General features: G+C 43.6%; 1 protein-coding gene across 1 annotated transcript in view; it reads right to left on the minus strand.

The window, feature by feature from the left end:
• Positions 1 to 3186: 3186 nt before the first annotated feature.
• LOC311141394 (oxysterol-binding protein 2-like) overlaps positions 3187 to 12391 on the minus strand; it is a 72944-nt gene continuing 63739 nt past the window's right edge. Inside the window, exons 6-13 of the mRNA XM_084176706.1 lie at positions 11165 to 11314; positions 10770 to 11015; positions 10436 to 10556; positions 8868 to 8971; positions 7864 to 7959; positions 7430 to 7614; positions 7025 to 7245; positions 3187 to 6094 (exon numbers count right to left, since the gene is read on the minus strand). Of these exons, the coding sequence (XP_084032832.1) occupies positions 5952 to 6094; positions 7025 to 7245; positions 7430 to 7614; positions 7864 to 7959; positions 8868 to 8971; positions 10436 to 10556; positions 10770 to 11015; positions 11165 to 11314 (1266 nt within the window). The 3' untranslated portion in view covers positions 3187 to 5951. The remainder of the gene's footprint in view (positions 6095 to 7024; positions 7246 to 7429; positions 7615 to 7863; positions 7960 to 8867; positions 8972 to 10435; positions 10557 to 10769; positions 11016 to 11164; positions 11315 to 12391) is intronic.

Genomic DNA, 12391 nt, shown 5'->3' on the forward strand with positions numbered 1-12391 from the left:
GAGCATGAGAGCAATAAAGATATTAAAATACTAGAGAGTTACTATTAGACAAAAAGTATCACTCAAGGTGTGCTGTAGTAAATTAAACTGCATACAACAACATACCTGTATTGAGGCAATCATGTTTTCTGGAGATACCTTCAATTCTATGGCTATGGCTCTGCACCTGTGAACATTTAGCTACTCAAGTGAGTTCATGATGGTACAACTTCTAAAGGTCCAATGCAGCCGTTTTTATCACAATATCAAATCATTTATGGGTAACAATTCAGAACCTTACTGTGATTGTTTTCAATAAAAATTGGCAAAAAGAAACAGAAATAGATTCTTAGCAAAGACCAATTTCTTATGCAAGAATGTTGCTAGAACTGTCTAGGAGTGGTCTGAGTGGGGAGGGAAAAACTGAAAACTAGTTGTTATTGGCAGAGAGGTTTGGAACTCTCTTTCTTATTGGTCTATTAAGTCATTTAAACTCCATCCCACCAAAACTGGCTGAAATGTCAGGCAGTCTTTTCAAACAGCTCTTACACTAAAAAGGCATTTTCATCATTTTCACAATTTCACAATATTATTCCAACCTCATAGTGTGTAAACACAGGAAAATCTAGTTTTTGACTGCACTGGGCCTTTAAGATATCCTAAACAAAAAGAAGATTGAGTCTGGAACCCTGTGGAACCCTGAGGATGGCTGCAGCACACTGACCTGCAGGCGGCTCAGCTGGGCATCGATGGCATCTAGGAGGAGGTCACAGTGATCCTGTGGCAGAGGGGTATTGCTGTCTTCATCCAGGTCTGAGTGAGCAAAGGGTATATAGGGAACAGGAGAATAAATTGTTTAATCCAGAGAGAAGAGAAGGAATGAGAATGAGTAGGAAGAACGACAGGTAGAGGAATTCAGTCTGAAGTATCTATAGTCCTAGATAGGACATTATCTGACCAGTGTAAAGAAGCTCATCTGTGTCTTCTGCAGCATCTCTTTCTGCCCCTTCATAACTGCCATCGGCCATTTCCTGTAAAACACACTCAGAAATACAGACAACATTCTCGAATACCTAACAGCAAAGTGATGTTGGTGGTTGCCCTGGAAACCCAGACCCTTTGCCTGGGAGCCTTAAGGCTGCTGAGCTTCCTTTCACAAAGAACCCAATACATTCTGGTGGCACTATGGCCAGCTCACATGCAAACCTACACTTTACAGTGATTGTGGAATTCCTTCCACTGACTGAGTAGGAAAGCTGTGGAGTAGGCTTACAATTTGGAAGCAGCACTGCAAATTCCAATGTTTTCAGAAGAATGTTAAAAACAACATATCTGATTAACCATCCAGCTCTGAGTAAATTTGATGGTGGTTCCATTAGAATTCAGACACTCTAATGAAAAGTCAATGCATAGTTGCATTTGATTGAACAGTGCATAATGCGCAAATAAGACTATAATGTGACTTATACAACATTTCTCGATAGCTTTACATTTCACATTTACACTACACCAGCCGGGTAAGCCATTTTGTGAAAAAATAAGCAGCATAAATTGTTTCTTCTCATTGTAATTTAACCATAAATTCAAGACTTACTTTCTGAATGGTATAAAACTAAGTTGGTAGACTCCTTTTCAGCTGCTGCAGTTGCAGACTTGATTGACAGAAGCATTGCTTGGGTTTCCAAGCAACCTTCAAACAGTGCTCCCCCACCCGGGTCCAAGCCAAGCCGTTCAAACTGTATAATAAGAACCGTTCAAACTGAGCGACCAGACGAGGCGCTTATCACAGCACGCTTCCCCCACTAGTGATAACAGCGGGAGTTGGAGCGCCACTGTTCTGCAACAGGCTTCATTTGAGTGTTTTATGCTACATTCTTTCATTCCTCGGCTATCAGAACTTTATTTTGTACAGCTAGCTGCATGTTTAAGTAACCTACGGGCTCAATTCAATCTGTAAAGCTGAAGTTTACAGATTCCCGCCATTGAAATGTAAAAGTGATTTCCGATTGAGCCGAAATGTGCAGCGTTAACCGTGAATGCGGTCTCCGCTAAAGCGTTAACATCAACATCAACTTTCAATTTCAATCACTCTGTAATGCTAAACTACACAAAGCTAAAATTGAACAGACACACATCCAGTTTCAACAGAAACACCTTTATTATCTCAGTTTTGTCATTGTGTCTTTCTTTTGAAGACAATGTTACATGTGTATAAATGAATGGAGAAAAAACACAATTCTAAAAGAAGACCAACCCTGGTTGCAGTTACACCTGAACAAAGGTGCATATGTGTGAGATAGTGTGTGTGGAATATGAGCTTGTGTGAGTGAGGTTGAAGTAAGTATGGTAAGACAGGACCCCCGCTCACCTCCATCCTTCAGTACCAGGGCCTTAGTAGTGATATGGGTCACACAGGCTATTAGAAGGAGTCCACAGAGCAGCAGGGTTTAATTCAGACCAGGTATGATGAGGTATTTCCCAGTCTTCATTACTATACACCTGCCTCAGAGCAGCACACAACAAAAGACACATGTATATCTTAGATACACACATTTCTTGTTGTGCATACATACAAATACAGTGTGTAAATGAAAGACAATGGCACCCATGATAAAAAGTAATAAACAATAATAACAAAGCATAGCTATTAAAGCTAAATCAAACCATACTGTATTAAGTGTTGTTGGGTAAATCAAACCATACTGGATTAAGTGTTGTTGGGTAAATCAAACCATACTGGGGTGGCAGGTAGCTTAGTGGTTAAGAGCGTTGTGCCAGTAACCGAAAGGTCGCTGGTTCTAATCCCCGAGCCGACCAGGTGAAAAATCTGTCGATGTGCCCTTGAGCAAGGCACTTAACCCTAGTTGCTCTGGATAAGAGTGTCTGCTAAATGACATAAATGTAAGTGTTGTTATCAAACCATACTGGATTAAGTGTTGTTGGGTAAGATGAAAAATATTAAGTGTCTCATTAGGAAGGCAGGTAAAGAGTATTTTAGGCTACAGTACACTGCACAGACGTTTTGGTTGTTCAGTTTTTCCTTTCTGCACAGAGCAGAGATGAACCTCTTCTTTACCCCAACAAGTGTCATGAATTAATAAGTAATCTAAACGTCACCGTTATTGCTACTTACACAGGCCCTGGCTGGGGAGCCTATCAACCCACACATCTTTGAGGTCAAGTCATTTGGATATTCAAAATAAAGGATTAAAACGTATGATGTATTTATTATTATTCAAAATATAATATATGTATATTCATATATAAAACTCATTCTATTCCAAACCCAGTATATTAAACTCAATCTATAAGGAGTTGATCATTGAGAAATAAGTAATACTTGCCCTGCACATCATACTCTTTCTTCCCCACATTTCAATGCTGTGTTTCTCACCCAGTAATACTGTACATGCCATTGTAGTATTATCTATACAATGACACATTTACAATATATAAAACCTCTTACTGTGATTGTGTCCAGAATAGTGAGAGTTCATTACACCTTGATTTCTTCCACTAATAATGTACTGTTCTCGCCAATGTGGTCAGTACTTCTACATGTGCTTGTCTGCATGTGTGTGTGTTATGGTTATGTGACTAATGTATGAGTGCCTGTGTGTCTGCTGAAAGATAATGGGTACAAAGTGGATAGACTGGAACCAAACATATATAGTGCAGAAAATGGAGGCTGTTGTTCAGGGGGTTAATGAGAGTAAGTGCCTGACCAGAATGTGCTTGTAACAACCACTAATTCTCTGCCCCTTTGAGGCTTTATATTATAGGCTTCAGGTGGAGGAGGGTTACTCTGAGTTAAAATGAAAAATAGTTGGGAGCATGAAAGTGATTGGGGGATAATTATTATCTCACAGTTGAAACTTTCAAATTTTCCTGCTTCACATTACATTCAGCAGTTGCTTGATGAGTAGTTTCTAGTTTGTATGCACCCCCAGCAACCCCTTTAGCCCTCCAGACAGATATGTTGGGATGAGGATGGTATTCTGTGTGTCTTCCACTGCCCTCCAGAGCACATGCCAGAGCTCTGTAACAACTGACCTCAGAAACCTTATGGGCCACATCAGGTGCACTGCCAGATGTGGTTGCTTGTTTGTGAACTGCAAATCTAAACCAAGTAAACAATATGCCAATATCAAGAACTTTGTATAAAAATACTTTTCAGTGTGAGAGTAAGTCTCTATTAATATAAAACATAAAATCTGCAACCAAACCGTGGGCGGTAGTTAGAATCAACTTCTAACTGGCTGGATCAATTTGAATTAAAAGGTACAGTAACAGTACATATTCATTAAAACGTCAGATTTAAACTATAAACATAACTTATTGTTCTGATTATTATTAGAACTCTTTGTTTTATAATCATATTATTGTCTTATTATCACAAAATATTCACATAAAAGGCCAGACAGTGGGTACAATACTTCCAGCCCAAATTCTACATTCCTAACAGTAATTACAAAATATACTAACACTTTGTCAAGAATCCACTGGGAGTTAGGACTAGGTTTATGCCCAGGTGAACCTGGGTCAGTGCCTGGGAGTCACTGTCCCCACTAGCAGCCCTCCCTGGCTGGAGCTCACTGAACTGTGGTGTGCTATGGGAGGCCTGAGGAGCATGCTGTCTTTCTGTGGTAAGATGCCAATATACTGTCAGTAGCCATCATGGGCCTCCTTCAGCACTATAGCAACATCACACCGTTCTGTATGAATATAACTACAGGTCCAGACAGACTCTGATCTGTCATGTAGACTGTAGAACTATACACTGTGGTGTAGAATTCATTCTCTGCCTAGATATTAATGTGTGGGATGATGGATCTGTTTTAGGGATAAGTCATTGGTGTGCAGGTTCTAGCTACAATGCAATTTATATCCTTTAAATGACTCAATGCACTATAGAAGTGTATGTGTTTCTATGGTTAAGCACCAAAGGACTGGGTGAGAGTGCAGTGCACAGGCTGGAGTCTCCTCAACATCACCACAGATGCGCATTAAGCTGTGGAAACCCACAAAGAAAAGTGCTTATTTACCTCAATAGATACAGCTTCAATTGCCAGTGTGGAAGTGGGACAGTGTTTGGAAGGTTTCACAATATACACAGTTTGTGTTTGGAAAAGCACTCTGGTTGTAATACCATGTTGGTTACGGTCTGAGCTCAGTATGGTTATATGCAGGTCTAAACCTGGTTATACAGTATGTAAGTCTAAACCTGGTTCTTCCTGCAATGGAGAAAAGTACAGAGGGAACTTAAGTTCTTTACCAGGCAGACATAGATGAAGAACTAATTCAAGCGTTGGAGTATGTGCCTACTGCCTACCTGCACATTCTCTATACCAGTTAATAAAATAGGGGTCAAAATAAATGTCCATCCTTTTAAAGTATACTGTCTTTGTCTGTCTGTGTGTGTGTCTGTGTGTGTGTCTGTGTCTCTGTGTCTGTGTCTCTGTGTCTGTGTCTCTGTGTCTCTGTGTGTGTGTCTCTGTGTGTGTGTCACAGAGGATGGACTTCATCTCATCCCAGTATACAGTGGAGGAGAGGAGAACTGATTTAGATGGGTTGCTGTTCAATCATTAATACCCCTAAAAAAATGATGTGCTGAACAGAGGAATAGTGCATTGTGGGTAGCGTGTGTGGAGCACCTGATTATTTTGGACATCTCTATTGGGTCCTTTTTCTATGGTATTCAATCTCTCCTCTCGCTCACACCCCATACAGCTCAGTGCTATGTTGTCAGAGAGGATCTAGAGAAGGCCCCTTCTCTCCTTTGACTCTGTAAAAAAGATGAAGTGTGTGTGTACGTGGGGAGGTACACTGTATTGTGAGTGTGTGACACGTACACATTCGCACACAGAGGTCCACACCCAGACCCATACCCCTCTTCCTCCAGGGCCAGCGGTAGAGCAGTCTCATGGGCCTGGGTGAGTCCAGTGAGGGGGTAGGATGGGTGTGGTCGAGGCTTAGAAGATTTCAGTGCACATACTCCAGTCCTGACTGTCCTTAGCCTCCCAGTATCCACCCTTGTACACAAAGTTTGTCTCTCCAGTGATGGCGTTCGTCCTCTTGTGGAACCACTGTGGCTGGAAGCCCTCGTACTCCCGACCTGGGGGAAGAGACACAAGCGTCACTCATACAGTGGGCTCAGGGAGTTATTCTGTATGGCCTACTGTCAGGTCACTCCCACACATTACAGACACCTCTATGTCTGTTTCTCTGGCTCTGAAACAGTACAGCCATAGGAGGGCCAAGTCAAGGCTGAATGAAAGAGGCACATGGTAGCAGAAAAAAGACTGAGTGGCTTTTTCCTGGGTCATAGTCTGGAAGAGTGGGTACTAGGGAGTCAGTCAGCATGCAGACCCCATATAAAGGATCCCTTCCAGTTCCAGGTTGTCTTTATTGCAGTCATGCTGCACAGAGACAGACCTGGATGATCCAGACACGTTAAACATCTGGAGAAGTGTTTAACGTCTCTGTGCCACATGAATATGATATAGTAATCTCCTGAGATGTGCATTGTGATTGCAAAAAAGACAACCTGGAACGCTGCCATAAGCAGGCCACAAAGGGGAGGGTCAACACAAAAAAGATGGGGATGTGGGTGAGGGTGATGCACAACAGGGGGACACAAGGCAACCCCCACTCACCAGAGTCATCATAATCACACTCTGACCACCAACAGAGGGAGGAAAAGAGAGCCGCGTCATGGGTACATCAAAATACAGAGCACTGGACATTAACAATGTAACCAGGATGAGAAGTGTCTGCTCTGCTGTGTCCTCTCTCTACACTCTCCCCCTAGTAGCCTCCATTAGCTCTTCACTTTCAATCCTCATCTGTTCTCATCTGGCTCACTCCAGGTAATACTGTTCTTGTCATAGCATTTACATAAAGGTCAGGGGACGGGAGGAATGATTCAGAGTTATGGGACTTAATAAAGGCCTTTCTACAAATCACTCCACCCTGCTCCTTTCTCTCTATCAGTTGTTCTCTCTGTCAACTCTCCATTGCCTCTCCACCCTGCCCACTCTCTTACCGTCATCAAGTGCATCGGTGGCCTCTGCCTCTCTCCTCCTCCTCACAGCTCTCTGTTTCTCTTCTAGTCTCTGTTTCTCAGAGTTGGCCTCGTCCCATCTCCCCGCCTCCATCAGCCTCTGGTCCGGTCTCTGCCGGCTGTCCGTCAGCCCCACCCCATCCTCCGGCTCATTCAACGTCAGCGCCAGCGACGAGAAGAAGTACATGTTCTCAGCGTTATCCCTGACAGGGAGAGAGAGGGAGAGAGGAGGTGGGTGGGAGATAGAGGAGAGCAGTTAGGTTGCTCTATAATGTAGTAATCTTTGTTGTGTTGTTGTGTATGGTGCATCGTAGGATTAGTGTGTGATCTGTGTTATGTGCTGTAGTGTTTTACTGTGTGAGGCTGGGTAGGCTGGGCAGTGCTTACGGGAGAGGGTATTTCTTCCACAGTAGTTTGGGGGACAGGGTCTGGTAGACAGTCTTCTGCTTGCCCTCGGAGCCGCTGCCCCCTTTGCTGCTCTGGACGATCTTGGAGCTCTCGATCTTATCGTCCCACGTGCCAGACAGGATGTAGTGGGCCTGCCCTCCACTGTCTGACACCACCCCCGTTACCTGGACAACACAGACACACAGAGAGGAAATGTATCATTCCATTTGTAGAAATTAATACAATATCCCTCACTATAGTTAATTATTAACAACAATTTGAAAGAAGAGTCCATTCAAAAATGATATATTTGCTTTTATTATCCAGCAGGGGGCAGCACGCAACAATGTGACAGCCGAGCCTATGAGCTCATCATGCCACGGTCAGGTTTCAGCCAGGGCTGATTAGAGGTTTGTGATGGTGGTGACATGTACCTTGCGTGGGACTTCCCTGGAGAAATAGCTGTAGGGGGAGAACTTGAGCTGGCATGTCTCCTTGGTCCTGTGGTTGACTATCTCAATGTCCCCTGACTGCCCCGAGAGAGAGCGCGCGCGAGAGGAGAGAGAGCGCGCGAGAGAGAGAGAGAGTGCGCGAGAGAGAGAGAGAGAGAGAGAGAGAGAGAGAGAGAGAAGGGAGGATAGAATGGGATGGAAGAGAAAAGGAAAGAGGAGGATGGGATAGGAGAGAGACTTTCTAGTTAGCATCAATAGCAATCAGAAAACAACCGATGAGTCATCATCAGAAGGAGTTCAGAAGGAGAGATAGAACAAATAACATCTCAACATTCCACAGCTGTATCAGAACAGTGTCTTTACATTCATCCCCTCTCAGGGATGTATTGAGATTCTACTAGGAAGCTCTATATAATTGACACTAAGGTGTGCTTTAGGGACTGCTACTGAGAGGGTGTTTGTGAGTGTGCCATATTCTACCATATGCTAGCTAGAGTTGATTCCCTGGCCCCTGTCTTCCTCCTCCTCCTATTCCAGTGAGGGGCTGGTACAGAGCACAGAGTAGTACTACAGACAGATGATGTGACAGACCAACAGACAGTTACAGACGGCAATTGGGTCATCGTAGAGAGAGGGGAGGGTGTTATTAATGAAAGGGAGAGAAACCATCAGAGACCACAGGCTTATTCATGTGCTGTTCTGTTCTGTTGCGATTGAGCTCTGCCTCTACCCAACACTCACTCCACCAGCCTGGATTACATTACAAACAGCTACAGGATGAAAATAGGAAACATTAGACGATAGATACCTCTTACACATGGAGGGCTGACATACAGGACACATGGATATTGACTGAATCAGACAGACACACAGGATCAGACAATGAGGACACAAGAGGAGACAGGAGGAGAGTAGGAGAGAGACATGGACAGGTAAGAACATGGGAGGAGGAGGGAGTAGAGCCATGATGTAGTTAGTAGACAGACCTGGTCAATCCACAGCTTGCCCACGATGATGTTGTGCACGGTAGAGGTTACCTTCCTCCAAACATAATGGTTCCCACTGGAGTGGAACTGCAGGTGAATGGCACCTGGGGAGAGAGGGTAAAGGCCAAAAAAGGAGAGAACATTGAGATATAATGGAGAGATGGAGTGGTGGGGATGAAATGCAGTCAGAGAAAGAGTGACAACACTCTTAGTGTTAGTACCATGGCATTACAATGTAACAAGGCAACATGTATTGTGGTTGATATTCTGGTTCTTATTTTGAGTCATTTATAAACAAGGTTAGTCCTACCTGCAGAGACTTGGCCTGATAACACAGGGGCTGAGAGAGCGAGGCAGGGACTCAAAGTCTGTTGTCACATATTACTTACTTTACTTACTTAAATCTCACTAGGATTACAATAAACATACAAGAGGTTATTCTTTATAGTTCAAATGGATAGCACGGCTTCATGTTATGGGATATGTATCAATCAAATCTATGGGATCTATTAATCTCTAATTTATCAGGGCCTTAGAGACCCCTGGGTACAGCCTTCCCTATACACCCAGAGTTTATGTATCTGTCACAGGGGTCGTTAGATTCATTTTCACACTGGTCTCCATCTATGGCTTAGTGAGTGAGTAGGAGGGACTGGGAGGACAGAGGTGATGTTGAGGTTGCCTGGATTTCAGAGACCTGACCTACAGAGAGATCCTGGTGTTCCCACCTATAAACATGCATACAGTGTCCTCTGTAGCATTTTTTCTTCTTTTGGCTCTATACTCCAAAAGTTTGGATTTGAAATCATATAATGACTATGAGGTTAGTGCAGACTGGCAGCTTTAATTTTAGGGTATTTCCATCCATATCGGGTGAATAATGATGAGTGAGAAAGTTACAGACGCACAAATATCATACCTCTCACCATTACATTAACAGGGGAGGTTAGCGTTTTTTTTTTGGGGGGGGTATGATATTTGTGCGTCTGTACATTGTTCACTCATCATTATTCACGATTCATTCAGGATTATCTGTAATCATGGTAGCATCCTCATTCATGTAGAAGTGTTTAGAAACATTCTATTATTATTTACAATAAAAGTGACTCCTAAATGACACACTACATTATTTACCATTCATTTCTATTGGGCACAAAATTATCTGAAACACAACCAAAACAAACAGCAAATGCATCCAACAAATGTGTAGAATCACAAGCTTGATGTAGTCATTGCATGCTAGGAATATGGGACCAAATACTTAACTGTTTACTACTTTAATACACATAAGTGAATTTGTCCCAATACTTTTGCTCCCCTAAAATGGGGGGACTATGTACAAAAAGTGCTGTGATTTCTAAACGACATGAATGAAAATACGCTCAAATTAAAGCTGAGAGTCTGCACTTTAACCTCACAGTAATTGTTTGATTTCAAATCCAAACTTTTGAAGTATAGAGCCAAAAGAATAATTATTATAAAGGGCACTGTACACAGTCATGAGACCTTTATTTGCATAGAGAGTGTGTTAACAGTGGTCAGTACATGGTGAATATTCAGCAACTCACCCAAAGGCATTATGGAGAGGTATTTGCCACGGAACTTGCTGGCTATGGTGATTTCCTGCCAGAGGGTCCAGCCTCGCTGAGAAATCACATGGTGAGATGCTGCTGGGGGGTGATGGCTCACCTACGGACGGGGGGTGAGGGGGGAGGGGGGGAAGAGGTTATTTACACGCTCAAAGGAAAATCACTGCTCTAGCTTATAGTATGTCAATGATGGGTACTTTTTGTGTATCATGGCTTGTATGTATTGTAGAGGCACTAAATTGAAGTATTTTCCTGTGTGTGCGAGTGTGTTTGTCTCAGTGTAATATTGTAATTTATCTGTCTCTGTGTGTACCTGCTCACACAGTGAGCGGTAGCCGAAGTCGTCCAGGCGGTCCAGCTCATAGGTCTCCCCCAGCAGGGGGTTGAAGGGTTTGGCTGTGCGGTGGACGGTAGTGGAGTAGGAGGACACAGAGAAGGCTGCCACCAGACACAGCTGCTCCAGGGAGCTCTCACAGCGCGCCGCCTTGTCCAGCAGCTCATGGTACTCCAGGTCCTCTGTCAGCCGCTGCAGCATGGACAGAGGCTCGTTGAAGTTTACCTGCAGACAAACAGTTTGCAATGGTTAGAGTTTTGTCATTGACTTGCACATTTCGGATGAGTTCCAATATGATGCCGCTCTCTCCACCTCTCATACACTCACACCCAGGCTCATTCTACTACATGGACACAAGCATGACAGGCACTCACAGGCATGGGGATCTTGGAGAGCTCCTTGCCAATGCAGTTCTTCATGATGCTCCACAGGTTAAGGGAGTAATTGGGCTTGTCTGGGATGTGGCTCCGCCTCCTTCTGAGGGGCTGCAGCTCCTTCCCTGTATCATTACAGCTAGGATACACCTGAGAGAGAGAGAGAGAGAGAGAGAGAGAGAGAAATAGAGCGAGAGAGAAATAGAGCGAGAGATGGGAGAGAGAAAGAGAAAGAGATAGGGAGAGAGATAGGGAGAGACAGAGAGACCGATGGGGAGGGAGAGAGAGATTGGGAAGATATGAGAGAGAGAAACGTCTAACTGTCACTGTCAGTGTAGATCTCTAACTTTGTACAGTGGGAAAAAAAAGTATTTAGTCAGCCACCAATTGTGCAAGTTCTCCCACTTAAAAAGATGAGAGAGGCCTGTCATTTTCATCATAGGTACACGTCAACTATGACAGACAAATTGAGATTATTTTTTCCAGAAAGTCACATTGTAGGATTTTTAATGAATTTATTTGCTAATTATGGTGGAAAATAAGTATTTGGTCACCTACAAACAAGCAAGATTTCTGGCTCTCACAGACCTGTAACTTCTTCTTTAAGAGGCTCCTCTGTCCTCCACTCGTTACCTGTATTAATGGCACCTGTTTGAACTTGTTATCAGTATAAAAGACACCTGTCCACAACCTCAAACAGTCACACTCCAAACTCCACTATGGCCAAGACCAAAGAGCTGTCAAAGGACACCAGAAACAAAATTGTAGACCTGCACCAGGCTGGGAAGACTGAATCTGCAATAGGTAAGCAGCTTGGTTTGAAGAAATCAACTGTGGGAGCAATTATTAGGAAATGGAAGACATACAAGACCACTGATAATCTCCCTCGATCTGGGGCTCCACGCAAGATCTCACCCTGTGGGGTCAAAATGATCACAAGAACGGTGAGCAAAAATCCCAGAACCACACGGGGGGACCTAGTGAATGACCTGCAGAGAGCTGGGACCAAAGTAACAAAGCCTACCATCAGTAACACACTACGCCGCCAGGGACTCAAATCCTGCAGTGCCAGACGTGTCCCCCTGCTTAAGCCAGTACATGTCCAGGCCCGTCTGAAGTTTGCTAGAGTGCATTTGGATGATCCAGAAGAGGATTGGGAGAATGTCATATGGTCAGATGAAACCAAAATAGAACTTTTTGGTAAAAACTCAACTCGTCGTGTTTGGA

This window comes from Coregonus lavaretus (genome assembly GCF_964263955.1).
Source record: "Coregonus lavaretus genome assembly, chromosome: 14".
Classification (NCBI taxonomy): domain Eukaryota; kingdom Metazoa; phylum Chordata; class Actinopteri; order Salmoniformes; family Salmonidae; genus Coregonus; species Coregonus lavaretus.